The sequence below is a fragment of the Hydra viridissima genome, unplaced genomic scaffold, assembly GCF_058129835.1.
Source record: "Hydra viridissima isolate aposymbiotic clone 2 unplaced genomic scaffold, HvirCarnegie_v1 scaffold_9, whole genome shotgun sequence".
Lineage (NCBI taxonomy): Eukaryota > Metazoa > Cnidaria > Hydrozoa > Anthoathecata > Hydridae > Hydra > Hydra viridissima.
The window spans coordinates 8,501,409-8,528,922 of NW_028324308.1; the positions used below are offsets into that span (position 1 = coordinate 8,501,409).

Consider the following 27,514-nt stretch of genomic DNA (forward strand, 5'->3'; position numbering starts at 1 on the left):
TTTGAATGGAAGTTGCATCCTCACCCCAGGCAGTAGTTAAGAATTTGTGAGCATCAGATGGAGACTTCTGATTACGACAACAAGTCTCAATTAACAACCTAATACCAACTTTGTGAATTTGCATTATAGCTTTAATTATTTAAATGATCTAAATTTAAAAATATTTATTTTATTAAGCATATATGTACATAAGTTAATGTTAAGAATATCTATAAAAAATTTTATTGGCAAGAATATTAAAACACGAATTATACGAACTTTTTGATTATACTAATATATATATATACAGTACTGTGCAAAAGAAAGTAGCGCCTAAGAGAATTTTTATATATTCAAGATAAAATGACAAACAAAATGAAATTAAAACAAAGATATATGTACAAACATATTTTTTATTAAATTGTGTAATATAATACAAGTTTTATTAAAAACATTTAAATTTATAACTATACAAAGAGACTTAATTAATATTTAGTGTGACCACCATTATTTACAATAACAGCTTGGAGCCTTTTAGTTATACTTTTATACAGATTTTCAATAAATGTGATGGGGATATTATACCATTCTTCTTTTAGAACATCCCAAAGTTCATTTACATTCTTTGGCAACCTTTCCATCTTCTTTCTGTCTAAGTAGTCCCACACATGTTCGACTATGTTCAAATCAGGGCTCTGAGGAGGCCAAGGCATGGTTTTAAGCACTCCCTCCTCTTCCAGATTTGACAAACAATTTTTAACTAATTTGCAAGTATGTTTGGGATTGTTATCCTGTTGTAGGATAAAATAATCCCCGATCAGTTGTCGTCCAGAAGGCACAGTATGATTATGTAAAATATTTTTATATTTTTCACCTGTAAGCTTTTCTGTTATTCTAACAATGCCCCCTAACCCTTTTATTGAAATACACCCCCAAACTTGAATATTCCCCCCACCATGTTTGATAGTTGATGCTAGACATGGCTCTTTCAATGCCTCTCCCTATCTTCGCCTAACATACTGACGTCTATTCGTCCCAACTATTTGAAATTTAGATTCGTCTGTAAACAATACCTTGTCCCATTGATTTTTCTGCCACTCTTTGTTCTCTCTGGCGAACTTTAATCTTTTTTCTTTATTACCTTTGCATAGTAAAGGTTTTTTAATAGCTACACAGCCTTTTAATCCAGATTTTATTAGAGATCGTTGCACAGTAGATGCATGTACTAAAGTTCCACTAGCTCTTTTAAGATCTTGAACGAGTTCTCCGCTTACTTTCTTGCGATTTTGTAGCGCTGTTATTTTTAAAAACTGTTCATCACATAGGCTTAACTTCTTGGGACAACTAGACCTCTTTTTATCCACTAAATCACCAGTTTCATATTTTTTAACTATTTTTTGAACTGAGGCTCGTGAACAATTCACACGTTTGGCTATTTTAACTTGACTATAGCCCTCTTCATGTAAAACAATGATGCAAGTTCTGTCATTTATTGATATCTTTGGCATTTTATTAGTACTGAAAAGTAATTTTATTATAAAACAAAACTTTTGAAAAAAAAAAAAAAATTTTTTAGACAAAAAAATCTGTAGTTAACGCGAGAACTCAACAGTAACTAAAAATTCTTCGCCACATTCTTATTTATCAAAAAATATTTAACAATAATAAATTTAAACAAAATAAATAAATAGTACAGTGATTGATGTAATCAATTTCTAGTGTTGATCCTTGTCCGCAATAAATGAGCAAACATAAGTGGGTGAAAAATGATACGAGTTGAAACCATCTAATAAATATTAATAAAAAAATTATATTATTAACGAAATCATTAACTAAAATAAATAAATATAGTTTTATTTAAAAGAATATCTCAGTTTAATTTAATAAAAACTCAATATTATTTATTTAAATGTGCATTTTTTTAAAAATTTCTTAGGTGCTACTTTCTTTTGCACAGTACTGTATATATATATATATATATATATATATATATATATATATATATATATATATATATATATATATATATATATATATATATATATATATATATATATATATATATATATATATATATATATATACAGTTAAAAGATGTGTTAAAAGATAAACTTGTTTTATCATGTTAATATATACAAATATATTTTGGAAATATTTGAAAAATATTCTTGCATTTTAAAAATATAATGAAAGTTCTGGTATCATGTCAAACAAAACAAAAAAAAAAAAAAAAAAAAAAAGGCTATTCACATAATTCAGTGAAAAATGTTGTATGTGTTAAAGAAAAAATTAAGCACTCTGTTTAGAGCACATTTATAATCTAATTTGACCAAAATTGTAACTCAAGGAAACTTCAAGCTAATTTTAAAAAATTTGTTCTTTAAAGTTGATCAGTAAAAAGTTGCCAAACAGCTGAAAACATTGCATCAATATATGTCCTTGATCCTAAATAGCACACAAATGTTTATTGTATATGTAATAGCAAACAATATAGAGACCAAATATGAATACAAAGCAAAAGTAAATAAACCTGTAAGAGTAAGGAGTGAGAAGAGAAGTAATTAAAATCAAATAAAAAAAACACATGAGAAACTAAACAATTCTTGTTATTAGTTTGCCTAAGCAAGCGAATAGCAATCAAACCTTATTCAGAAGGTAAAAAGTATCAAAACGTAAAAGAAAAAATATATATATGTAATGTATGTATGTATCTGTGTGTGTGTTTGTAAGTTTATTTACAAGAAGAAAAAATTAAGTGCTATGATCTGATACAAGTGTTAAATACTATAAATACTCATCTAAATTAAAAAATAATTGTTTAATTTCTACGCTCAGAAAATTAGATAATGTGTTTTTAAAAGTGTGAACAAATCAGCATATTCAAGAATGTTAATTTACTTAGAAAAGCGCAACTTTAAACTTTTTGATATAATCTTTATCTTATTTGAATGATTTTCTTATGCAACTGAGATATGCTTATTATGATTTCAGTTTTAGAAAGAGTTTAAAATGTTGATTTGTATGGAAACAAAAATAAATGATCAGTCAACTAAATAAAAAAATTCGTTGCTACAGCCGTAGCCATTATTAAAATTTGACTTTTTTAAAGTTACTACTGCGCTTGCGTGTAATAACTTGTTGCTTCTGAACGACCGTGCTTTTCATTGAAAGTTAAAACAAGTACTTAATAATAAGGGGGAACTAATTGGATAAGTTTTATTACTATTACAAAATTCAAAGTGTATATGTCGCAAACCTTTCTCTAAAATCCTGAAAATCGAACCTTGAAATAGATGCAATACAAATAAAACTATTAACTTACAGCAATTTATAATTAAAAATATGGCGCTCAAACTACTTCACAACAAACGCATAACAAGATTTAAAAAAAGTATTTTTTGAGTAACAGTAACAATATATTTTTCGCAAATTAAAAATTTAGTCGACTAAATTTATTTGACTGAAATTTTAGTCGCCTAAATTTAGTTAGACTAAAAAGTTAGTCCGGTTAAATTCGGTTAGACTAAAAAGTTAGTCGACTAAATTCAGTTGGACTACAAAGCTAGTTGACTAATATTAGTTACGCTAAAATATCAGTCGACTAACTTTAGTTATACTAAAAATGTAGTCGACTAATTTTAGTTAGACTAAAAAGTTAGCCGACTAAATTTAGTTATGCTAAAATGTTAGTCGACTAATTTTAGTTAGACTAAAAGTTTGTCGACTAAATTTAGTTTGACTGAATTTTTAGTCGACTAAATTTATTTAGACTAAAAAGTTAGTCGACTAAACTTAGTTAGACTAAAAAGTTAGTCGACTAAATTTAGTTACGGTTTTTTAAGTAAAGTTAGTTACAATTTTTAGTTTGGGTCACAACACTATTTCGTATATCCGCCTTTTGCATTGATCACAGAAGCGATTCTCCTAGTAACTGGTTCATATAAATTTGTAATGAAATTTTGTGGAATATTGGCCCGCTCTCTTTTTAATATTCGGAAACATTCTTCGACATTTTTTGGGTTTCAGCCTTTTTTTTATCCAAATAATTCCAAACATGTTCAATAATGTCCGAATCTGGACATTGAGGAAGCCAGCTCATTACTTCAAGAACTCCCTCTTCACACATGTTCTGTAAATATTTTTTGGCCACTCGGGAACATTGTTTGGGATCATTGTCTTGCTGTAGAATTAAATTATTACCAGTTAGTTTCTCATTCCAGATGGTATAGCATGATGTTTTAAGATTTCTATATATTGTGCTACTGTCATTTTCCATCAATTCTGATTTAATCACTAACTACAGATGATGAAATACAACCCCAAACTAAAACAAAACCTCCCCCATGCTTGACTGTTGGATGTAGACAATTTGAGCGATAAGCCTCTCCAACTCTTCTTCTTACATACTGTCGTCTTCTGCTACCGAACAATTCAGTTTTTTGATTCATCTGAGTATAGTACACGGTTTAACATTTCTTGCATCCAATAATAAAGACTTTCAAACTGCAACACATTCTCTTAACCTAGCTTTTAGCCAATTTCGTCGAATGCAAGATGAGGAAACGTTAGTCCCAGTCGCAGCTTGAATGCATTGGGCTAGTTCACTGGACGTTTTTTTTCCATTTCGCTGAGACATTTTTAAAATACTTATATCATATTTTTTAAGCTTTGGAAGTCTTCCACTTCGAGTTTTATCCTTAAGAGGTCCCGTGTTTTTCAATTTTTTTAAAATTTCTCTAGTGGCTGTCTTTGAATATTTTGTTTTTTGAACAATTTGTCGTTGAGAACCTTCTTCATGAAGGATGATAACTTTTTTACGTTCCAGTTGTGGAGTTTTACCCATTTTAGCACTTTAATAACAATAAACATAATAATGCAAAAAAAGAAAAAAAACAACCTTTAACTAGAATAAGAAAAACAAAAAATAATATTAAACTCACGATATCTATGAAGTACCTTTGTAAACTAATATGAAGCCTTCGCAGCAGTTAATAAACAAAAATGCAAAAGCAGACTAAAAACAAATGACCTGATACGAATTGGGTTCAGATCAGCATATAATAAAAATAAACACGTTACCCAGTGGGCACCCGATGTCAAACCGACTTCTGGTTTACGTTGGGTTTTCATCGGCGATGTCAACCGACTTATTACGACGTTGTTATAACATCGCGAAAACGACGTCAAAACGACCTACTACTATGAATTGCCGATTCTAGGACATTGATACCTTTTCCATACTTAAGGAAATTCAAGATGTTGCTGTATTTTTTAAAATGTTATAAGATTTCCATCTCATTGATATATATCATGCCAGAACCTGCAAAGAAGTATAAAACTGTATATTTTTTCTTAATTTATTCTATAGGAAAGAGTTGATCATAGTCCATAAATGTAAAGCACGGTTTTCGTTTGTAGTGTCCGATGGCAAATGTTCTGTGAGTGCCATCATTCGTTCGTATCCTCTTGTCGTCATCAGCGCTGAGTGCGACTTTGTTAATTTCTTCGGTGTAAATGTTATGCTGATGTGATCGGATAACGTTCATGGCTGTAAGCTTTTCTGTCTTATTCATCAAGCAGTCGTAATAGTCTTGATGAGTGATGCGTTTTTGAACAACTTTCTTTTTAACCCCTTTGCATTTTTTGTGTTTATCTTTAGCGATCTTGTAAGAGTAGAGTTTGGGTCGAAGCCCAACAAACTCTTTAATTTGTTTACCAGCAGTCTCATCCTTAAACTTACCTATAACCTTTTTATTTTTAAACCCAACGTCAAATGCAAAGTTTTGAACGGCAGGATGGTCTTTTGGAAATTCGCTCGTGTCAAATTTAGCTTCAATATCGTTAGCAATGTCTTGATAAAAATCATCCGTTTCGATTTCGTAAATGAGCGAGTCAGTGTCAGTCATGAGAAGTTTTGCGCGATCTCCGTATTTAGGTTTGATATAGTCGTAATGATGTTCAAACATGAGAATTTTGCTTATGTCTAGAACACACAGTCCCAAGTAAACAGGTTTGTTGTAAAAGAGTTTTGTTCTTTTCATATGAACCGCTGCAAGGTTTTCATCAAAAATGGTATTTCTATCATAATTAGGTTTTCTTGACAATTTTAAGACTTCTTTTCTTGTGGTAACCAGTTTAATATCAACATGCTTTCGAATATTCTCCATGGTTTTTCCAAAGACAGAGTTATTCATGAGCTTAAAAAATTCTTTTTCAAACTCGTTTTTAGCTTTTGCTCTTAATCCAGTGTTGAGGTCAATGTATTGTTTCATGAAAGGTTCTTCTTCAAAGGTGATACCTCGATGAATTTCGGTAACGATCAATCCAAGTCGTTCATAGAGTTTTAGGTTTTCATGATAAATGATGTATTTTTCCTTGTTGTTTAAATTAGGAACAAGCTTTTCTACTTTTCCAATGGTTAATCTTTCAGGAGCTAAAGGATAGTCGTTGTGTAAATCGTGTAGGCTTTTAGGATAATCCAAGTCCACTTCGAGAATGCAAGGCATGGATTTCCAATTGGTGAGTTCTTCTTCAGTCATCCATCTGAATCCTCTAACAGGAAGAGGCTTACACATAGCCCATCCATATAAATTATTTGCATCTAAATACTGAATGAATTTCGATGGTTGTGAAGGATCATAATCACTCATGTATTTGTTGTTTGCAGTTCCATGACGTTTGCTGATCATGCAAATTCCACCACGTATCCCTTTTTCTATCATATTAAGCATATCAATATCGGTTATAAGCTCTATTACAACTTCAGTTTTCTTTAGCATAGCATCCCAACCTAAACCGGGTGAGGTGTAATACCAAGCAGGGTCAAGCTTGTAATATTCCATGCAAGTGTCTCTGAAATTTTCAAAGACATCGGCAAGTATCAACACGTCAGACATGTTGTACAGTTTTTGGTAATCTTTAAACGTTTCACATCCAAATACATTCCAAACGTTTTTTGCATGCGCATAGTCTTCAGAGCTTATTCCCTCATCATTCAGTTTGGAATGGAATGCTTCAATAGGAGGCAATTGCGTTTCGGAGAACTTTTCAATCGAGTCCACCCAGTCATAAGGGTAAATACCTTTTTTTCTTAATAAATCAAACTGCTCTCCAGAGTAATATTGAGCAACGTTTTTGCATTGGTCGTTGTTTAGATTTTTAGCCAAACCGTCTAAACTACCAGCCATGAATCTGAAGCTATCAATAAACCTCATCTCTTTCCATATTTCCTTTAGTTTACCCTTCTTATCAGTAAATTCTCTCACTTTGATGCTTTTTGTGAAGCTGATATATTTTTCTTCATTGTTGGGTATACAATTGAGTTTTCCACCTAATTTCTTGATGAACAAATGGCTGTCGTAACCAGACAAATTATGTAAAACGACAGGAATGAATTTTGGAAGTTTATAATCTTTATTGCATTTCTTATGCGCAGCACCACGATACTTTCCAGTCAAATGACAGTGATCTCGTACTTTGTCATCGTTAAGACCTTTATTGCAAATATGACATAGAGTTGCAGATTCATGATCTTTATCATCCTTATCAGTCATGACTTTCTTTTTTATTAAATCAATCTTATCGAAAATCTTTATAAGATCAGCTTCAAGCATATTTATAAACTTTTGAGCTACGTCATCCTCCTCGCTTTCAGCTGTGTACATGACTGGTTTTCCTTTGTAAAGGCTATCATCAAAGCATTTGATATAATAGCAGAAGGAGCTTGGAACGTGCTTTTGGTATTGTTTGGTGTATGACTCTTTATTATTATATTCAGTGTTGTCCTCGATGGGTTTGATAAAACTTTCAAAGTCAGCATATACAACGTATGGAACTTTCATACCTCTTTGATAGTTTTTAAACTGAACAGTCGTTCCTTCTTTAGGAAGTTCGATTCTTACTGAGGTGTTATCATAACAATAAGGTTGATGTTTTTGAAGCTTTTCTTCCTGGTCATAGTCTTGCAAGCAATTTCTACAATAATACATTTTATGCTGTTGATTTGATGTTTGTGTTGACAATAAGCAACTCAAACTTTTAATCATGCAATAATGGTCAGTGTCTTCGTTTGAAATAAACAACAAATCAACACAGTGATTTCGATCTGCAAATTTAGATATTTGCAAAGGGTAAAGTTTTTCATTTTCATACCCAAAGACGTTAATGCTAATAGTTGGATTATTTTTCTCAAACTTTTTGATTTTATTAAGCTTGACAGGAAACTCTATTCCATCCCAATTCAGCTCTTCTGATTTTAGAACCAAGTCTTCATCAATTCTTTCGTTATGCGTATTTTTTAAATTCAGCGCTCTAGTGACTGACCATTTAAAGCACTGATTGTCATCGTTTTTCATGTTGATGATCGCCTTTTTGTTTTTCAGCTCTTTAGACAACTCAATATAGGAAGAACCACTGATAGGCTCGTAATCAGTAAAGTTAATATCCATCCTTAAAATCTTAGACAGGGTAGAATTAGATCCTAAAGCATTGTATTTAACACTACTTTCCAAAACTTTTTCTTCCATCTTACCCATGAGTTCTCTTACATTTGTAGCTGTTAGAATAATCTCTGATCTTGATGAAAAGCTCGCTTCCCGAGTCACTTCTGCACCAGTCATCATGCTTACAGATTTCATTTTGCACGTTAAAATAATTCTTACTCTGGTGTTTCTTTCCCCTTCCATGGTTTGAATGGCAGGCTCTCTCACCAAATTAAAAAAGGTTGCAAGGTCGTTATATCGAGAAGAAGGTCTATAAGAAAATTGTCTCACAGAACTCTCCGCTGAATGTTCAGTCATTTTAAACTTTACTATAATTGGCTTTGGCAAGGGCTGTTTGTACACTGTTTTTGATACAAGCGATTTGATAGACTGTATCTTTTTATCGATTTGTTTTGCTGATTCGCTCACCTTATTCTTGACTACTTCAGGAACGTAGGGCTCTATCCATTCTTTAACATCATTAAACTTAGTTTTAACATACGACGCCACACTTTTTGTAGCTGACGTCAGACTTGAAAAAAATGAAGGTCTCTGTGGAATGACTGGTTTTGGCGCTATAGCAGGTGTTAAATCTGAAACAGGCTCGTCAAGGATAGGTCTTTGCAAATGGGCTGGTTTTGGAGCAATAGGAGGCTTTCGCACAACAGGTGGAATGATCTTTGGTTTTGGCGCTATAGGAGGCTTTATCACTGCAGAAGAAACAAGCCTTACTTTTGTCGGTTTTATTGAAACTTTTACAGCTGGTCGAACAAACCTCACCACGGTAGGTCTTTCAGGCAAAGGTCTTGCCTCAGTCGTTCGTCTACGAAAAGTAGCAGGAGAAGAGACAACTCTAGGAGGCTGCAAAGCCATTATAAGTTCTCCCTTTCTCATTTTAGAGTACCCTCTTATTTTTTGTCCTTTAGCAATTTCTTTTAATTCTTTCACCGTTTTATTATCCATTTAATTAACACAAGATTTTTTTATTTATATCATTTTTCAATTTTTTAAATTCAATATAAAAATTTAAAAACTTCCCACGCTAAAAATTTGAATGATCTAAGAAAAATATTTTTCAATGGATTTCAATTGTGAAATCTAGAAAATCTCATATTTGTATCCATCTACTACTTTTCCATTTCGTCTCGTAAAGTACTGCCAGCCATGTCCTGTCTTTTTCTTCGATTCATAAACAGACTTGTATTTCACCTCCTCGCCAGTATCAATATGAGTTATTTTCAAACCTAAAGGATTATTTCTAATTAAACCAAGTCTCGCATATTTTGGATCAAGAGGCTTCTTTTCTTTTTTCTCATTTTTTCTAGGTCTTCCCACAGGTCTCACCTCTTTCGAGTTTTCCAAAATTGCATCTTTATCAATCAAGTTGTTCTCAACCGCAATCATCATGAGTGACATTTTATTGTCTGACGTTTTGGAAACATTATTTTCTTTTAACAAATTTTTCAAAAACTTTCTTGTGTATGGCATATTTTTATTATATCAAGATTTTATTTTATTTAAATCAAATTTAATTTTTCATTTCTAACATCTGAAGAAGTTCCATGAATACGAAGTATTTTAAAGTTTTCATACACAATGTCTTTGGAAGCTAGTGAATGATTTAAAAATGCGCTTTTTAGATTTCCAGAAATCTTTTTCTTCTCCTCGAAATCACAATCCAAACCAAGCACATACTTGTCAATCATTCTTAACTTTTCTTCTTTTGACAAGCCTTTCCAAGTACTGATATGCTCTTTGATTTTCTTTTCCATTTGTGAATATTCAGTCTCAGCACTCCATACAAGTCGGTAAAGCTTGTCTCTCTCTTCCTCACTGTACTCTTTGGGAATATTAAAATCTCCGTTTTCAGTAACGTAAACAGATTCGCAAAACACACCTGTTTTTCCAAAAGCAAGAAGCTCAAGATGTCTTTTTTTATTTGCGTCAGTCTCTTTGATACTGCATTCTAGAAAAAACGGAAAAAACTGTTTCATTTTATTCTTCTTTTAACAGATTTAAATCCATTTTAATCCTTTCTCGGTCTACCCACTGGTCGCTCTTCCTTCACGTCTTTAATCCATTCGTTTTTATCAATCAAGTTGTTCTCAACCGCAAGCATCAATAATGACATTTTATTGTTTGACGTTTTGGAAATTCCGTTTTCTTTCAGCAATTTTTTCAAATCCTTTTTCGTATACTTCATTTTTATTTTTAAAAAATATTATTTTGAAAACATTTCAATAAACAATATTCATTCTGCTTCCATCTGATTTAAGCCTAAGCAATTTATCGGAAATGAGGACGGCAAAGGCTTGAGTGTTTGCAGGAACGTTTGCATTGAATGTCGCTTTTATTTGCACATCTATCACTGAAGTTTTTAACCTCTCAGCCTGCTTGCTTACGTCAAAAACAAAAAGAGGACAAATGTATCTATAATTTAAGGCAGTCAAATTGGGCTGAGATATAAGTTCGTTTACCCCATAAAGTCTATTGTCAAACTTAGAGGCGTCTCTATATGCTCTTGAGTATTTGTTGTTATTAAAGTCTAAATTGTAATCAACAGCAGGATACCTTTCACTGTTTAAAGTGACATATATGTTCTTCAAGTCGCAGTGATTAAAGACTGAAGGATTCTCTACTTGACTTCCAGATTTATTGGTTTGAAATCCAACAATGACATACCTAGGCCTTTCACTAGCAGATCTTGCGCTTAGCCTCCAACTAAAGTTGTTGGATACAGGAACAGCGATGGTGTCACATTGTCTAGATCTGAACGAAAATGGAACATCTACTTTTGATTCAATGATTTTGTAAAGATTGTTGCTAGCTGCTACAGAGGGTGTGACATGAGGCATAAACAAAGATAATTTAGTTAAATCTACTTTTCCTGCAGCTGTTGCTTCTGTTCTAAAAATAGCATCACTATCGCTTTTTCTCACAACAGCAAGTGTATGCTTAAATCCATAGAGCACTTTATCGTAATCGTCGCAAAATCCAAAAATGTGTTTTAAAGGAATGCAGAACGAAAACGTTCCTTTTTCTTCAGTTTGCTTGATGATGTAATCTTGTCTTTGCTTAAATCCAGTGTTGTTAACAAGATCTGCTAAAGCTGTTACGTCTCTTTGCCACAGCTGATTCATTCCTTCAGACACTTGGAACTCTAATGGATATTTGAGGTATCCAATCATGGTGGTAGCTTGTCCAGGTTCGTAAACGGTCTCCACCTCTTGATTCGACAACTGATAAGAAATCTGACTGAACATATACATGATACCGTTGTTAACAAGAGCAACGACGTCTGCATCAGCGTAGGAAGTTCCATCCGCTTTTAAAAGTCTTCCTTCAACCAAAAGGTAAGCCTCAGATGGAAGCGTGAACAAATCTTGTTGCTCAATATTTATTCTTATTTCTCCATCCACGTTTAGATTCTTATTCACTGGTTCGTATTCATGAAACTCGAATCTCTCAATTTCTTCATCAACAATAATCTCTTCTGTAAAATTTAAAACATCTGAATTTGCCATTTTTATACGTCAAAGAAAAAAATTTTTACATCCTCATGCAATCAAAAGTCCATTTCCCTTTTTTAGATTCTTTGAAAGTTTTACCAGGTCTTGTATTCTAATCGCATTCTTCTTCGATAATCCCGATCCAAACATGGAATATTCATCTATAACCGGTGCTGCTGCCGCTCTGTTAACAATGCTTGAAATAATTTCTTTGCTTTTAAGGTTGAGATCATTCTTTGCAGCTTCATGGGGCTTTGGAGTTCCAGTCTTGGCATACAATTTCTCAATGGTCTTTTTACCTTTATCAATAGCCACATCTTTAGCAGTGGAAATGGCTGCAGAAGCTAACTCTTTTCCTGCAGATTTAGTAGCCATGATTGCTTCTCTTCCCAGTTCAGTTTTTGCAATTTTATTAGCCAAAGTAGATGCTGCTCTTGAAGCGCTTGAAGATGCTGCTCTTCTCAAGAAATTCTTAAGCGTGTCAATTATACCACTTCCACCTACAATATGCTTCTTAACATATCTATTTCTATAAACGATCATTTTTTATTTCCAAAGATTTTTATTTCATATTGATATACGCGATCATAGCCTTGTACTCGTCTTTATTAATCCTATTCTGTCTCAACAGCTCATCGCATATGCTCACAGCCTCGTTTCTTGAAGCTGTGTTTCCAGCATGCCATGCAGCAATACTCAATTCAAGCTTTTCCACCAACGCATTAGGATCGCTCGGAAGGATAATCACACCATGACCTTTTTTTTCTTTAAGTCTGCTTTCAATAGGTATGATGAATTTATTGTATTTCTCAACCTCTGTTACTTTAGGCTTGTTCTTTCTTGCATCTAGCTTTACGGCTCCGCTATCTGCTAATATTTTCGAGTAATTAGCCACATCTTCATCCGTCGCGTTGAAATTCTTTGAAATGTTCGGATTGGTCATCAACTCCCAAAGACCTTCTGTTCCTTCATACCTTTCGCCACCGACAATCATATCATTCCCGTCAAACAAAACACCCATTTTTCCAATCGTATATCGACCATCGTTTTTACTCAATTCAAACTTGTTCTTAAAACTTTTAAATTTAGCTCTTACATCCATATCAATCAAACTTCTCAAAAACACATCTCTTTTAGGAAGAATAGACGACTCTTCCATTCTTGATGATTCTAAAAAAGATTCATTCCTAGGCGGGTCTTGATCAGTCTTGATCTCAGTCTTGATGTTATCGATCATCTTTTTATTGCTTTCAATCAGAGGCTTGTAAAGCTTACTCAAATCAGTCTGAAGATTAGCATCATAAATATTTTCATTCAAACTATCTTGATAGATTCTTTTTCTTCTTTCAACAAGTTCTTTCACAATTTCATCTCTCTTGTTAGGGTCAAGTATTTTAAAAAAGGACATTTTTTAAAACACAAGAAAAAAACTTAAACGTAGACTTATATGTGTTTTTTTAGATCTTTTGGATCCGTGGAAAAATCTTTAATTTTTCTTAAACATATTATTGAACGCTTTTATCGCATCTTCTCTTCCTTTTTGGATCAACGACTCTTTGGTTATCTCGTCAATGTTGATTTTTGTTTTAGTTCTTATTTCTTTCATCAGACTCTTAAACTTTTGAAGCTCGTCTAAAATCAATTCATACTCTGAATCGCTCACAACGTTGTCTACTAAAGCCTTTGAAATGTGACTGTTGATGGTGTTCAATTTTGACTCTGCCAACACTTTGATCTTTTCATGCTTCTCCGCTTTTAATGCTAGTTTTTTGTTGACTTGTCCTCCCACAATGGATAAAAAGCCCATTCCAATAGCCACACCTTCACACGCAATCGCAACAGGGGCAGCAGCGATGGTGCTCAAAGTTCCAATTCCAACAACTCCAAGCGCAACACCACCTGCTTGCAACGTAGTGTCTACAAAAGAAATGATTCTGAAAGCGCGATGGTACTTTTTGCTCAAATGCACTCTCTTTTTCCTCTCGTTGTCCATCTCTTTCTGAATCTCGCTTATTTTCTGAAGCCTATAAACATGCCCTCCTTCATCTGCAGGAGCTGTTGGAAGAACTGGATAAAGTTTAGATTTAGCATCGTGATTGTATTCCATTTTATATTAAACGAAAAAAAATATTTTTTTTCACTCATTAATGAAATTGACAAAGCATAAACTTTCCCCTTTTTTAATAATGACATCTGACTTGCTGTTATTTAAAATCTCCATGATCACATTATCCACCGACTCTGATATCATCATGCTGTGACCGAAATAATCCAGTTTTGATTTTAGGCTTTCTCTCAAATTCACTAAAGCTAATCCGCTTTTAAGCTTTATTCCAAACATAAAAATTATTTTCTGATGACTCAGTTTATTTAATGTGATGTCTTTTTGAGCAAATATTTCATATCTCGTTCCTACTTTTGAGGGAGCATGCTTCAAATACTTGTCGAAAAAAAGATGATTTATTACACGTATTTCGATCGTAATGAAAAATTTTTTTATGCACATGATTCTCCATTTTTTATTATTGTAAAAAAATTAATTTTTTTAGATTCGCAAGCTAATCCGTCTTGAATTTTTAATTCTTCAAAAAGAATTTTAAAAAATGTTTAAGCAGCAGAAGCACACACTCTATATTTATCCTTTTTAAAACCTTTAATCAATGCTTCAATCTTTAATCTATTTCTTTTCTCCTCCTCTTCATTAATGTATTCTACGCTTTCATACGTAGGTTCTATAATTATTCTGCGTCGTCTAATAATTGTTTCGCGTCGTCTAATAATATGTTCTTGGTTTCTTTCTCTCTCATCGCTTTCTAATCGGTTAAAACTAACTCTATTTCGTAGATCATTCATCGCAGATTCATTGTGATTTAAATCTTCAGGATCAACATCTTCAGGATCATTCATCGCAGATTCTTCTGAACTAGACCAACTAAATATAATAGCTTCGTCTAAAACATTAAAATCATCTTCGCTTTCATCATCATCGCTTAGGCTTATGGTAGAATAATATCTTTCTTCAACTTTTCTATAAATTTCTTCTATTTCATTAGTAAATTCATCTCTTTCTATCAACTCTAACTCATATATTTCAAGACTACTCATTTCTTCCGACGTTGGAGGTTCTGTCCTTTCATACATTACAGTTAGCCGTTCTATCATCGCACGCTGATTTTCTGACATACTCATTGTTTTTTATATAATTAGAAATTTATTTAAGTCATTTTCAATTTTTTCTTTCATCTGTAGAATTTCACTTGTGAATTTTTTTAGATCCTTCGGATCCATGGAAATTCTTCGAATTTTTAAGCGTAATAATAGACTTGTCCGAGAAGAAGGTAAAAGCTTCCAGATTGACCGACTTGATCATCACCAGAGTTGAGCGTGACAACGAGTCTTCTACCAGCTGCGACAGTAGGCATAGAATCTGCTTCTCCGAAATTTCTGTAAAAAGAAATGGTGGTGGTGGAACCGATGGAGGATGTGGATTGATACAACAGCCCAGTCGATTTGTTGTTGAATGAAGTCACATTTGTTCCGTTCCATGACGACAAATAAAAATCTTCCAATCCTGAGGAGGAGAAGAAGCATGTGCTGTCACCGTCATATCCTGGAAAATACGTGTAATTGTTGGTGTTGTATGGAGTCCAAGGAGTGAGAACGGTTCCATTACCTGGAGGTAAATTCCCATCGTACATTCGGACTCTAGATTCCCACCAGTTTCCAGAGGCGCCAATGATGTGCATCCTGATGTATTTCAACGACACACCATTTCCTTTTCCGTTGGTGTTCATCAAAACGTATTCGCTGCCGTAAGTGGTACTCAAATATCGAAACGTTCTAGAGTACAGCTTGTAAAGAGGAATGGTTGCAGGAATAGAAGCAAGAGTGGAAATGAACGGTTGAATCCAGTACGTGATGGCAGTTGTATTTCTGTTGACGAGTTGAATGGAGATGTCGTTTCTGAAAGGCATGTCTAATGTGAAATATCCTCCCAAGGAAGTACTATTGAAAACGTTACACCCTTGCAAAGAATTGGCGTAAAAAGCTCCTCCCAAAGGAGAAAAAAGCAAATCGGTAGCAAGTCCTGTTTGGTCCACTCCGACTCCTTCCGTGGTTTCTGCATAATTCCCCACATTGATTTCTCCGTCAGTGAAGATTCGAATAAAAACTAGTCCAGGGACGTTTGTTCCAGAGGTGCTGTATAAAGCCAGCCACAATCTTCTCAGCACTCCGGATTTTCCAGAAAACGCAAACACTGGCGAAGTGGTTAATGCTGCAACCGTCTGAGACTTAAACCCTAAACTGGTAAAACTGGATCCTGGAACAACACTGGTCAGACTTGATTTTTGCAACAGCAAGTCTACGTAATTTTTTGTTGCTCCATCTTGTGCGTTGGTTGGATCAAGCACGTTGATCAATTTATGCGAATTCAAATCCAAGTCTGCAGTGCCCACTGTAGTTCCACCTGACGCATGCGTGTCTACGTCATTTTTTGTAGCTGCATCCGAAGATGATGTAGGTTCAGCCAAATTAGTTAGTTTATGAGCTGTCATGTTAATGTCGGTGTATGAAATAGCGTTGTAAGAGACTTTGGTGTCTACATACCCTTTTGTCGCTGCGTCTTTTAAATTGGTAGGATCGGCTACATTGATCAACTTGTGAGAGTTCATGTCGATGATTCCAGTGATGGTGCTAGACCCGTCGGTTTTAACACACTGACTCGAGCTGACGTCGACGTAATTTTTGGTGGCGGCGTCATGAAGATTAGTCGGCTCGTTCAAATTAATGGCTTTGTGAAAATTTAAATCCAAGTCTGCAGTACCCACCGTTCCTCCACCTGACGCATGCATGTCTACGTAATTTTTTGTAGCTGCATCATGTGCGTTGGTGGGTTCACCCAAATTGATGATTTTATGAGAGTTGTAATCTAAATCTGCAGTGATGGTGCTGTTTCCATCTGTTCTGACATAGAGATCACCTGTTATAGCTGTTGCTGAATAAGGATCATAAAAATACCTCCCTAATTCAGTTCTTCCAAATTTGTCAATCATTTTTTAATGAGGGAAAAAAATTTTTTTCACCAAAGTGTGTTAACAACGCTTTGAAAGTCATCCCCTTCCTGTAATTTTTTCAAGACGTAAAGACACAAGTGACCACAATAAGAAGTATCACCAAACTGAACCCTTTCACTGTTATAATAAACCGGACTTTTCAAATAATCGACAAGTTCGACAAGAGGAGGCTGAGCATAAGAATCAAAACTATACTTTTTGTCTCCGTCTTTATACCAGCATACCCAATGAAATCCATCTGTGCTTGAATCTCCCGTATTCACAATTCCACATTCTTTTTTTCTTAGCTTTTTTGGTAACTCATCCCTCACAAAAACACCTCTAAAGTTTTTAATTTTAAGCTTTTTCGCAGCATCTATTAATTGAAAGTTGGTCAGAGGTTTGTTCGGTAGTACAATTCCTTCAACGTTGATCATTTTTAAAATTCAGAAAAATTTTAAAAAATCATAGATTTTCCATGGATCTTATTTACATTTCATCCTGTTCTATTTCATCTTCTTTCATTTCTAAATTCAAGTCTTCACACATCATGTGGCTATGAGGTAAAGATGCATTTTTTACGATGACGGCTTCGGACAGTTTAACTTGAATAGACACAATCGAAGGACCAATATACACCCCCTCAATTCTAAGTCCTCCAATAGCGTAACATCTTTGATTGATAAAATCATGTCCAGAAGATCTGACCAAATTTTTATTACTACGTTCTCCTTTGACTCCATTTTTTATATCAAGATCTGTTTTCTTTCTATAAAATGTAGTTGTCATGAGTAATTCGTCTTTCTCATTTTTAGTAAACGTCTTTGCATAAAAGACTGGTGCTGCTTCAGGATGCTCAGCTTTATATTTTAAAATACTCAATTCGTTTGAATTAATTTGCTTTTTTCTTCCTCCCTTTTTAAGTTTGGCTGACAATTTATCCACTTCGCCTCTAATAAACAAAGTAATTTTTTCCATTGTGCTAATAAACTTTTCTTCTTGTTCAGTTTTACCCTTTTTAGCATCAAAGCAAACGAAGGGCATGGAATAACCAGTCAATTTTTGTGTTGCTGGTTCTTTATTCTCGCATACACCATACGAAAATAATATAGGCGTTCGTATTACAAGAGGACCATCTCCAGTTGGATAAGAATATTTTACTGGCACTTTTTGATAGACAACTGGTTTGGTCGCCGCGTAAATTTCTCCAACTGATAATTTGCTCTCATCAAAACTTTCAATTGTAATAAAATTCATTTCTTTTCTATATACAAGATTTTTATTTAACTCAAAATAAAAATTTTTTTCATTGTATTATTTTTTTAGATTTTTGGAGATTCTTTTTAAATCCGTTTGCGGATTCATGGAAATTCTTTGAATTTTTAACACCTAATCCGAATTTAGCTTTGGCTTTGATGATGGGCTCGATGATTTTTCGCTCGCTTATTTCTTTTTGAGTAGGATTTTGTATAGAATCCATTTCTTCAAGCATCATTCGATCTGCTAAATTTCTGTTTTGTTTGTCGTTAAAATACTTGTAAGCTAAATCGTGGTGATATGCAGCATTGTCCACTCTATCCACCGGTTTGCTCCACTCTTGATACATGTCTGTGGAAGTGAGTCTTTTATCCAAATTGGTGCCAGGTCCTGCAAAGTTCATCCCTGGGACGTGCATTTCTCCTGGAAACTTTGCCCATGGAAGCTTTATTTTTTTTGAAAAATTGTTGATCGATTCCACCAAGTCTCCTTCGCTAAGCTCATGCGTAGAAACAAATTTGTTCTTTTTTATCCCGCAGATGACGCAAGTTCCTTTAAGCATATTTCTATTGCTTTTGCTTACTGCATGGTGTAAGTTGCTCGTTTCTGTTATTTTTTTACATTTAACGCAATACATTTTTTATATTCAACATAATAAAAAATGGAAGTGATTGATTTGTCATGGAATGTAAATAAAAGCAAAAGGAAAAACAACAAACTTTTGCCTAAAAGTATACGCGGAATCATTATTGGAAAATCAGGTTGTGGTAAAACAACGCTGCTACTCAATTTACTTTTAAGACCTGGATGGCTAGACTATAATCATTTGCAAGTGTTTGGAAAATCCCTTTTTCAACCTGAATATAAAATATTAAAAAACTCGTTCGAGAAGAAATTGCCTAAAGAGGTTATTCTTGATTTGTTTAACATTCAAAGCAAAATTGAACAATTAAACGTGAGTCCTGAATGTGTTATTGATGAAATTTCAAAAAAATGGAATAACACAGAGGATATGGAATGTCAATTTTTCGAAACGGCTGATGATGTGCCAGAACCAGAAGATCTTGATTCATCCAAAACCAATTTAATGATCTTTGACGATTTACAATTGACCAAACAAAACAAATGTGAAAAATACTACATCCGAGGAAGACACTCTAACGTCGACTGCTTTTACCTCGCTCAAAACTATTTCATGCTGCCTAGACAAACCATCCGAGAAAACGCTAATTTCATTTGTCTGTTTCCGCAAGACTCTAAAAACATTAACCACATTTACCAAGATCATGTATCCAGCGATATGAAAATAGAAGAGTTTAAAAAGTTTTGTAAATATTGTTGGTCTCAACCTCACGGATTTGCAGTCATTGATTTATCCTCGAAAAAAGACAATGGAAAATATCGAAGCGGATTTGACAATTTTTATTTTCCCAACTCTATATAAAAAGATGAGCGGATTTTATCTCCTTGCAAAAGCAAAAAAAGAAACTCCAACCGTAAGAAACAGCATCATCCAAACTGAGTTTGATAATCCTATCGAATTCGAACCTAGTAAAAAGTATGAAATGGCTCTTGTAGGCTTTGACTCTGTTCACAGCTACACCAACATCAATTCAACAAATAATGTTTTCAGATACAGTCCCAATGCCGGTTCAAACAGCTACACCATTATCATCGAAGAAGGAGCGTATGAAATTAGCGAGATTAATGACTATATTCAGAAGGAAATGCAAAAACAAGTTGGAAACTTGTATAGAGATGATGGTGTTGTTATCGGTGCAAACCTAACCACTTTAAGATCTACTCTGAAATTTGGAAAACCTGGAGCTACAACAAAATATTGGGTGGATTTCAACGTGAATAACAGTTTAGCCACTATTCTCGGATTTAATAAAGAAGAATATACCTATGTAGAGAAAAAGGATGATCCGGCAAATCCAGATAAAGTCACAAGTTATATCGATTATTACGAGTCTGAATCACTTCCGAAAATAGATGATATAGCTATCATTAGAATCACAAACGATGTGATCGGAGCCTCTTATGATAACGGAAAAAGAACATCTGACATTTACTCTTTTCATCCAGACTCTGGTCCAGGCTATAAAATTAGCGAAAAGCCTTTTCACTTGATATACTTGCCCATCATGGTGGGTAGAATTTCAAGAATGGAATCAAGAATTGTAGATCAAAACGGTAACTTGATCGACTTTAGAGGTGAAGACATTATCCTCCGATTTCACGTTAGAGAAAGAATAACCTCTGTGCTTCAAGACCTTTTTACAAGCAGCGCAGTTCAGCGATAATTTTTTTCTTTTATTTAAAAAATGAACAACTACCAAAAAGTAAAAATTAACATCTCGCAAAGTCAATCTGACAAAATAAAAAAAGCGATGCAAGAAAAGACTGATGTTAGTATAAGACTATCTCATCAAGACTTGAACGGTGAACATGTTCTCGCTATCACTCGTGCGCAATTGAACAAAATTACAAAAGCGTATGAAGCTGGAAAAGGAGTCACACTCAAACTAAGCAAAAGGCAATTATCATTCAACTCAACCATTGAAGGAGGATTCATCGGAGCTCTTCTACCTTTATTAGGTATGTTAGGCAGCACTCTTGCCACAAGAGTAGTTCCTGCTCTAGCCACCGGATTGTTAGCAGGTGTAGGTTCTTCTGCCGGCTCTGCTATGGTTGATAAAATTGCAGGAAGAGGTATCGTTTACTTGAAAAAGAATGGAAATGGAATGAAAATGACTGCTGCGGGATCAGGAGTCTTTTTAAGACCTTGGGTAAAACCTACTATTGGTGAAGGACTCTTTGTTAAAAATGGAAAAGGCTATCAATCTATTGGATCTGGCTTATTGCTCGGACCTAACTCACCCTTCTCAAGCATACCCTTTTTAGGTGCTATTCTATGAAAATGTAAATTTTATATATATTACTGATATATAAAATTATTCTTTAATTTTGCTCATATTGAAATTTGCTTTCGTATTACTAACAATATTTTCATTATAATGACGAACAATCTCTTTTACTGAGTTACCATGCACTAAACTTCTATTCACTGATTTTTTAATTTCAATACGATTATATGTATTAATAACAGATTTTAATCTTATTAAAACTTCTTCGAATGGCAACATTTGAATCATTTGTATAAACGATTTTTTAACACACTTTGGCAGCTTTCGAACGTTTCTTTCTAATTTAAGAAATTTTCTAGATTTCTCATCACGATATTTCACTTCTTCACCACTAAGAATATAAAGAAGGTCAAATTCATCTATTTCATTCATTTTTAATTACATAAGAAATTTATTTAACTCAAAATCAATTTTTTTCATCTGTATATCTTACAAGACGTTACATTTATGAGCTATGATAAACTCTTTCCTATAGAATAAATTATTAAAAAATGAGCATTGTCTTATTGAACACGAAAATTATGGAAAAGTTTGACAAGGATAACAGTGACGATATAGCACACTTAAAATCCATATTTCTTCTTTTAGAAAACAAACACGAACTGTCAGATGAAGCTCTTAAACACCTGCAGGAGACAAAAGACGAATTGGATAAACGCAAGACTGAAAAAATGACGTTTATCGCCAAGACAAACCATCTCATCCAGCGATATCAAGACATCTTGCAGACGCAGCTTTCGTTTGAAGATCGTGCTAAATTTGACGAAGAAAAAAACCAACTTCAACGTAATTATTTTACCATCGCAGAAGAAACGCTCTCTCAACGACAGTGGACCGATATTAAAATTGCTCAAAAACTAGTCTTGCATACTAAATGTAAATTTTGCATCAACAACGATCCGAGTCAGTTTGAAATGGACGACAGCAATAAAAAATACTGTCTCTTGTGTTCGGGTCAGCAAGAAATGTTAGAAACGGGTATACCGTATAAAGACTACGACCGATCCAATTCGATAAACAAATATACCTATTCTCGCATCATGCATTTTCAAGAATGCATAAAACAATATCAAGGCAAACAAAACTGCAAGATTCCCGAAGAAGTCTTTGAAAAATTAGAGAAAAAATTCAAGGCGTTAAATTTATTAGTTCATTCTGAAAATACGCATGTGAAATATTCTCGCATTACCAAAGAACACATTTTAATCTTTTTAAAACAACTCAATTATACAAACCATTATGAAAATGCAAATTATATTTATTATGTACTTGTCGGTAAGCGAGACGATATAGAATACCTCGAAGAACAGCTCATCAAAGATTTCAAGGATTTGTCTTTCTTATACGATCTGGTGTACGGAAAAGACAAACCGAAAGAATTAAAAAGAAAAAGTTTTATGAACGCCCAGTACATTTTGTTTCAACTGCTCCAAAATAGAGGTCATCCTTGTCGTGCAGAAGATTTTTCAGTTTTAAAAACCATTGACAAAAAAAGATTTTACGACGACATTTGCTCCCATCTGTTTGCAAAACACGGATGGAATTTTACCCCGACATTTTAATTATAAAACCGTGCTTTACATTTATGGACTATGATCAACTCTTTCCTATAGAATAAATTAAGAAAAAATATACAGTTTTATACTTCTTTGCAGGTTCTGGCATGATATATATCAATGAGATGGAAATCTTATAACATTTTAAAAAATACAGCAACATCTTGAATTTCCTTAAGTATGGAAAAGGTATCAATGTCCTAGAATCGGCAATTCATAGTAGTCGACCTTGTCTTACCAACGTTGTGTTGACATCGTGCGATGTCTTTTGCCATAAATACGACGTAAATCGACAATTTTACTAATAAATAAAATTTATATACCGTGGTGTGACCTAACCAAGTCCTAAGCTTTAAGTAAGTCCTAATTTAAGAAATGACAAATTTCGTATATATAAAAGAAACATTTGCAGAAAATGACTTTGTTAATTTAACTAGACATCTAGTTAGATAAAATAACTAAATTTTTTTCTCTAAATGTTTATTTTATGTAAACACCACGGTAATTTTATTATATTTTTTTTGAGTTTAAAGTTTGAATGCCGGAAAATAAACATCTTATTGCAAAAAAATGGAAAAAAGTAAATTTACCGGGAAGATATAAATTTAATACATAAGACTTTATTGACAGGCATAAACAAACCATAAAACGTATGCTTTTTATGGCAAGCGAAAGTTAGTTTATTTTTTACTTGATTTAATTCATTGTTACTTTAAAACATAATTATGTATGTATGTATGTATGTATGTATGTATGTATGTATGTATGTATGTATGTATGTATGTATGTATGTATGTATGTATGTATGTATGTATGTATGTATGTATGTATGTATGTATGTATGTATGTATGTATGTATGTATGTATGTATGTATGTATGTATGTATGTATGTATGTATGTATGTATGTATGTATGTATGTATGTATGTATGTATGTATGTATGTATGTATGTATGTATGTATGTATGTATGTATGTATGTATGTATGTATGTATGTATGTATGTATGTATGTATGTATGTATGTATGTATGTATGTATGTATGTATGTATGTATGTATGTATGTATGTATGTATGTATGTATGTATGTATGTATGTATGTATGTATGCATGTATGTATGTATGTATGTATGTATGTATGTATGTATGTAATGTAATGTAATGTATGTATATATGCAGGGCCGCCGCGTGCGGGGGGTTACTGGGTACTTTTTACCCGGGCGCAGGATCAGAAGGGGCGCACACATGACAATAATTTTTTTTACTTTAATAAAAAAGATATACAGGGCTTCAAAAAAAACTCCTAATTTTATAATATAAGTTTATTGTAACAATAGGAGTTTAAGAATTGTTGCCTCAGCAATACAGCATTATCCGAAATTCATATGCGGAAGTCTGAGACTACTCAAAACTTTTGCGGGAAAATACTCATAATGGCTGCTTTGTTTATAAAAAACACATGTATATCTATATTTATTATATACATACATATATATATATCAACAAAAGTTAAAGTACATTACATAAATGAGATTGCAAGACTTCATTTAGATTCGCTAAGTAACATAAAAATACCTTTAATACTTGAATTATTCTGTTTTGTAAAAACAAAACATGTTCAGTTCCAAGAAAAAAGATTCTGGCTGTCAAAACAGAAAAAATGCGGCAAATAGGACAGCAAATGAGCAAAAAAATAAACGTACACTCGAAGATTGTGGTATACGAGCTACAAAAAAAGGAGATGGGGATAGGCCTGCTGTTTCCACATTGATTATTACAATTTCCTCCCAGACACGTCAAGCTTTTGAAATAGTAAGTTCATTAATTTAAACATAACCTTCTTTTTCATATATCTTTCCTATTATACTATTGCTATATAAATCAAGAGATTTTAAAATCTTTTACTTCATTTTCTATAGGATGGCTTTGGAAATGAGTCTTTTGAAAATTTTTTGAGCTCAGAAGAAGCACTGCCTCCTTCAAGTAGCACAATATCGGCAACAAGAGTTGAAAATGGAAGCAATTTATTGGTAAATTTTGCTTTTCAAAAATTCTTTTAATAATCATTTTGAGCTTGTGTAAGTAATATACTTATTTAAATATTTATTTGAAATAATAGTGTAAAGATAAGATGGTTGAGGCAATTAGTACAAACGATCCTGCTTTGTGGGCTGAAAATATGTCTAAAGTAGAACGTGATGCAGTTGTTCTTCAGGGGCCTCCTAAAAATCCTTCATCTTTTCCGAGAGACTCGAACAAGATTAAGGTTCCTGAATCAGTTTTCCACGAAATAACTCGCAATGGGGAAAAAATAAACAGAGATTGGCTTGTTTGGAGTGCAACTTCTAAAATATTTCTTTGCTTTCCGTGCTCACTTTTCGGAAGCAAGCAAGCTTGCGGGGCTGGTAATCAATCGCATCTTCTACGTTGGAATGGTGGCATCAATGGAAACTGGAGAAAGCTATCTGACAAAGTAAAAAGCCACCAAAACAATCCTCGCCATTGAGACTATTACATTAAGTGGAAAACAGCGCTGGAAAGCATGGAAAATCAGTGTGGGGTTGATTCAAGTCTAGATAAATTGGTAAGAAATGAGGCAGCTAGGTGGCGTGAAATTCTGCGGTGCATCTTAGATGTAATTCTCTTCTTAGCATCACGCAACCTTAGCTTTAGAGGTATATTTATGAACGGTAATTGTTATATTTATATTTACATTTTAATTTATCTGCACTCTAATTAAACAGAAAGTCGTGATTTATATGTGTAATTATAATTCTTGTTTTAGGCTCATCAAAAATGATTGGTGATGACGATAATGGCAACTTTCTTGCAACTATAGAGCTACTCGCAAAGCACAACAAGACTCTTCAGTTACACCTTGAAGAAGTTTCTCGCAGCCAACAAGAATCTAAACAAATTGTTGCTCATTATTTGGGTTGGAGTTCTCAAAATGAATTTATCAAAGAGTGTGGAAGAATTGTCCGCGGTGCCAATATTAAAGAGGCTCATATGGCAATTTACTATTCCATTCTTGTCGATGGAACGCCTGACGTCTCTCATACTGAGCAAATTGCCCTTGTTCTCCGCTTTATCTACTATGGTATTGATAAAAGATGGGTAGTTAAGGAGCGTTTTCTTAGGGTCGAAAATCTCGAAAAAAAGAAAGGTGCAGATATTGCCAAGCTAATTATGGACGTCTTGGAGCAAAACGACATCGATCTGAAGAACTGCCGAGGTCAAGGATACGACAATTGTGCCAACATGTCTGGTGTGTACAAAGGAGTACAAGCGATCATTCTTCAAAGAAATTCTCAAGCTTTCTACATGCCATGCAGCGCTCATAAACTTAACCTAGCTGGTGTTCACTCTCTTGAATCTTCTGTAAAAATGAAGAACTATTTTGGCCAGATTCAGTTACTCTACAATCTTTTTAGCCCTAAAAAGATGGAAAATCTTGACCGAGACGAATGGTTTGTCTGTTCATCAAACCTCGCAAACCCGATGGAGTGCACGCATTGAAGCTGTAAAGCCGTTGGTTAAGCGACCCCGAGAAATTCTTCTTTCTTTGCAGAAACTTCGGGATCTTGATTTAACTGGAGATATTTTGAAATACGTAAAATCTTTGGAGAAATGGATTCAGTCATTTGAGTTTATTATCATGACAACCTTCTGGTTCAAAGCACTTCAAGCAATAAACTATGTCAGCGTGTCATTTCAATCAGAAAATATTACTCTAGATGATGAGATGAAACTTATGAGGACTCTTATCGAGGATCTTACTAGATTTGGATCTTCTTGGCCCGAATTAGTTAATGAAGCACATTTGGTTGCCTCCGGTCTAGCAAGCTATGGATTTCAGTCAAAATTAGTTCAAAAAAGGACAAGGAAGAGGAAATCGTTTTACGAAGAAGCAAGTAACGAAGTTCATTTCTACGAAAACGATGAAAAGCAGTTTGACGTGAACGTATTCAACACCGCTCTCAATACTTTAATTCAACAAATGAGAGACAGATTTCAAGCTGCAGAAAAGATGACGAACATTTTCTCGTTCCTATGGCTCTCAGAATCAAATAGTAGGTCGAGTGAAGAAAAAGAAATTAAACAACCTAACGTGGAGGAGAAATGTAAAACTTTGGCGCAAATTTATGTGAGTGATGTAGATGAAGACAAACTTATTTTAGAGGTCCGTCATCTGGATACTCTGAAGCGCGCCAATCTTTTCGGTCCAAAAGAAAATCTCATTTCAATGAAGCTATTAAATGGAATCTATCAGAAAGGTCTAGAGCCTCTCTTCGAATCAATATGCATTTTGTTACGTATTTTTAACACGATTCCCGTTTCCATCGCCGAAGGAGAGCGGTCTTTCAGTAAGCTTGGTCTAGTAAAAACAACATTAAGATCTACAATGAGTCAAGACCGGCTAACTAATCTCCTAGTTATATCTATTGAACACGATCTTGCAAAAAGTCTGTGCTACGACGAGGACTACTATAAAAAGCGGGTTCTGGCTCATTTCCATTTTCTATAGAAAAAATGCCATATCAGGTTCTGGCTCATTGACATTTTTGCGCAGACTCATTGACATTTTTGCGCAGACTCATTGTCATTTTTGTGCATTTTCATAATGAGATGTAATTATGAAAAAAAGGTTGTGAATGACTTAATTTATTCTTTGTAGTAGTTCTTCAAACTATTGTCTACGTCCATTAAGTATTACTGTTGGTCCTCTTTCAATTATTTCATATCATTT

The 27,514-nt window shown here is 33.8% G+C and overlaps 3 protein-coding genes and 1 pseudogene across 4 annotated transcripts; 2 read left to right on the forward strand and 2 right to left on the reverse strand.

Moving 5' to 3' along the window:
- Positions 1 to 214: 214 nt before the first annotated feature.
- LOC149883860 (uncharacterized) lies at positions 215 to 1,874 on the reverse strand. The gene is made up of 2 exons (XM_090098962.1): positions 1,674 to 1,874; positions 215 to 1,497 (listed from the first exon to the last, which is right to left on the reverse strand). Exon 2 carries the CDS (start codon positions 1,485 to 1,487, stop codon positions 981 to 983), a length of 507 nt encoding a protein of 168 aa, XP_089955088.1. The 5' UTR covers positions 1,488 to 1,497; positions 1,674 to 1,874; the 3' UTR covers positions 215 to 980.
- Positions 1,875 to 10,696: 8,822 nt separating this feature from the next.
- On the reverse strand, positions 10,697 to 11,728 carry LOC149883861 (uncharacterized). The gene has a single exon (XM_090098649.1). It carries the CDS (start codon positions 11,726 to 11,728, stop codon positions 10,697 to 10,699), a length of 1,032 nt encoding a protein of 343 aa, XP_089954775.1.
- Positions 11,729 to 18,940: 7,212 nt separating this feature from the next.
- LOC149883862 (uncharacterized) lies at positions 18,941 to 19,723 on the forward strand. Its single transcript, XM_090096812.1, has one exon. The coding sequence runs from the start codon at positions 18,941 to 18,943 to the stop codon at positions 19,721 to 19,723; it is 783 nt and encodes a 260-aa protein (XP_089952938.1).
- A 4,933-nt stretch (positions 19,724 to 24,656) lies between these two features.
- On the forward strand, positions 24,657 to 27,292 carry LOC149883863 (zinc finger MYM-type protein 1-like; annotated as a pseudogene). The gene is made up of 3 exons (XR_016455918.1): positions 24,657 to 24,794; positions 24,884 to 25,439; positions 25,550 to 27,292. The product of XR_016455918.1 is annotated as a zinc finger MYM-type protein 1-like (transcript).
- Positions 27,293 to 27,514: the final 222 nt, after the last annotated feature.

What these genes read in the sequence shown, in the direction of transcription:
- LOC149883860 (XM_090098962.1), bottom strand. Translation starts at nt 1,487, where the DNA reads ATGCCAAAGATATCAATAAATGACAGAACTTGCATCATTGTTTTACAT.
- LOC149883862 (XM_090096812.1), top strand. Translation starts at nt 18,941, where the DNA reads ATGGAAGTGATTGATTTGTCATGGAATGTAAATAAAAGCAAAAGGAAA.
- LOC149883861 (XM_090098649.1), bottom strand. Translation starts at nt 11,728, where the DNA reads ATGTATATGTTCAGTCAGATTTCTTATCAGTTGTCGAATCAAGAGGTG.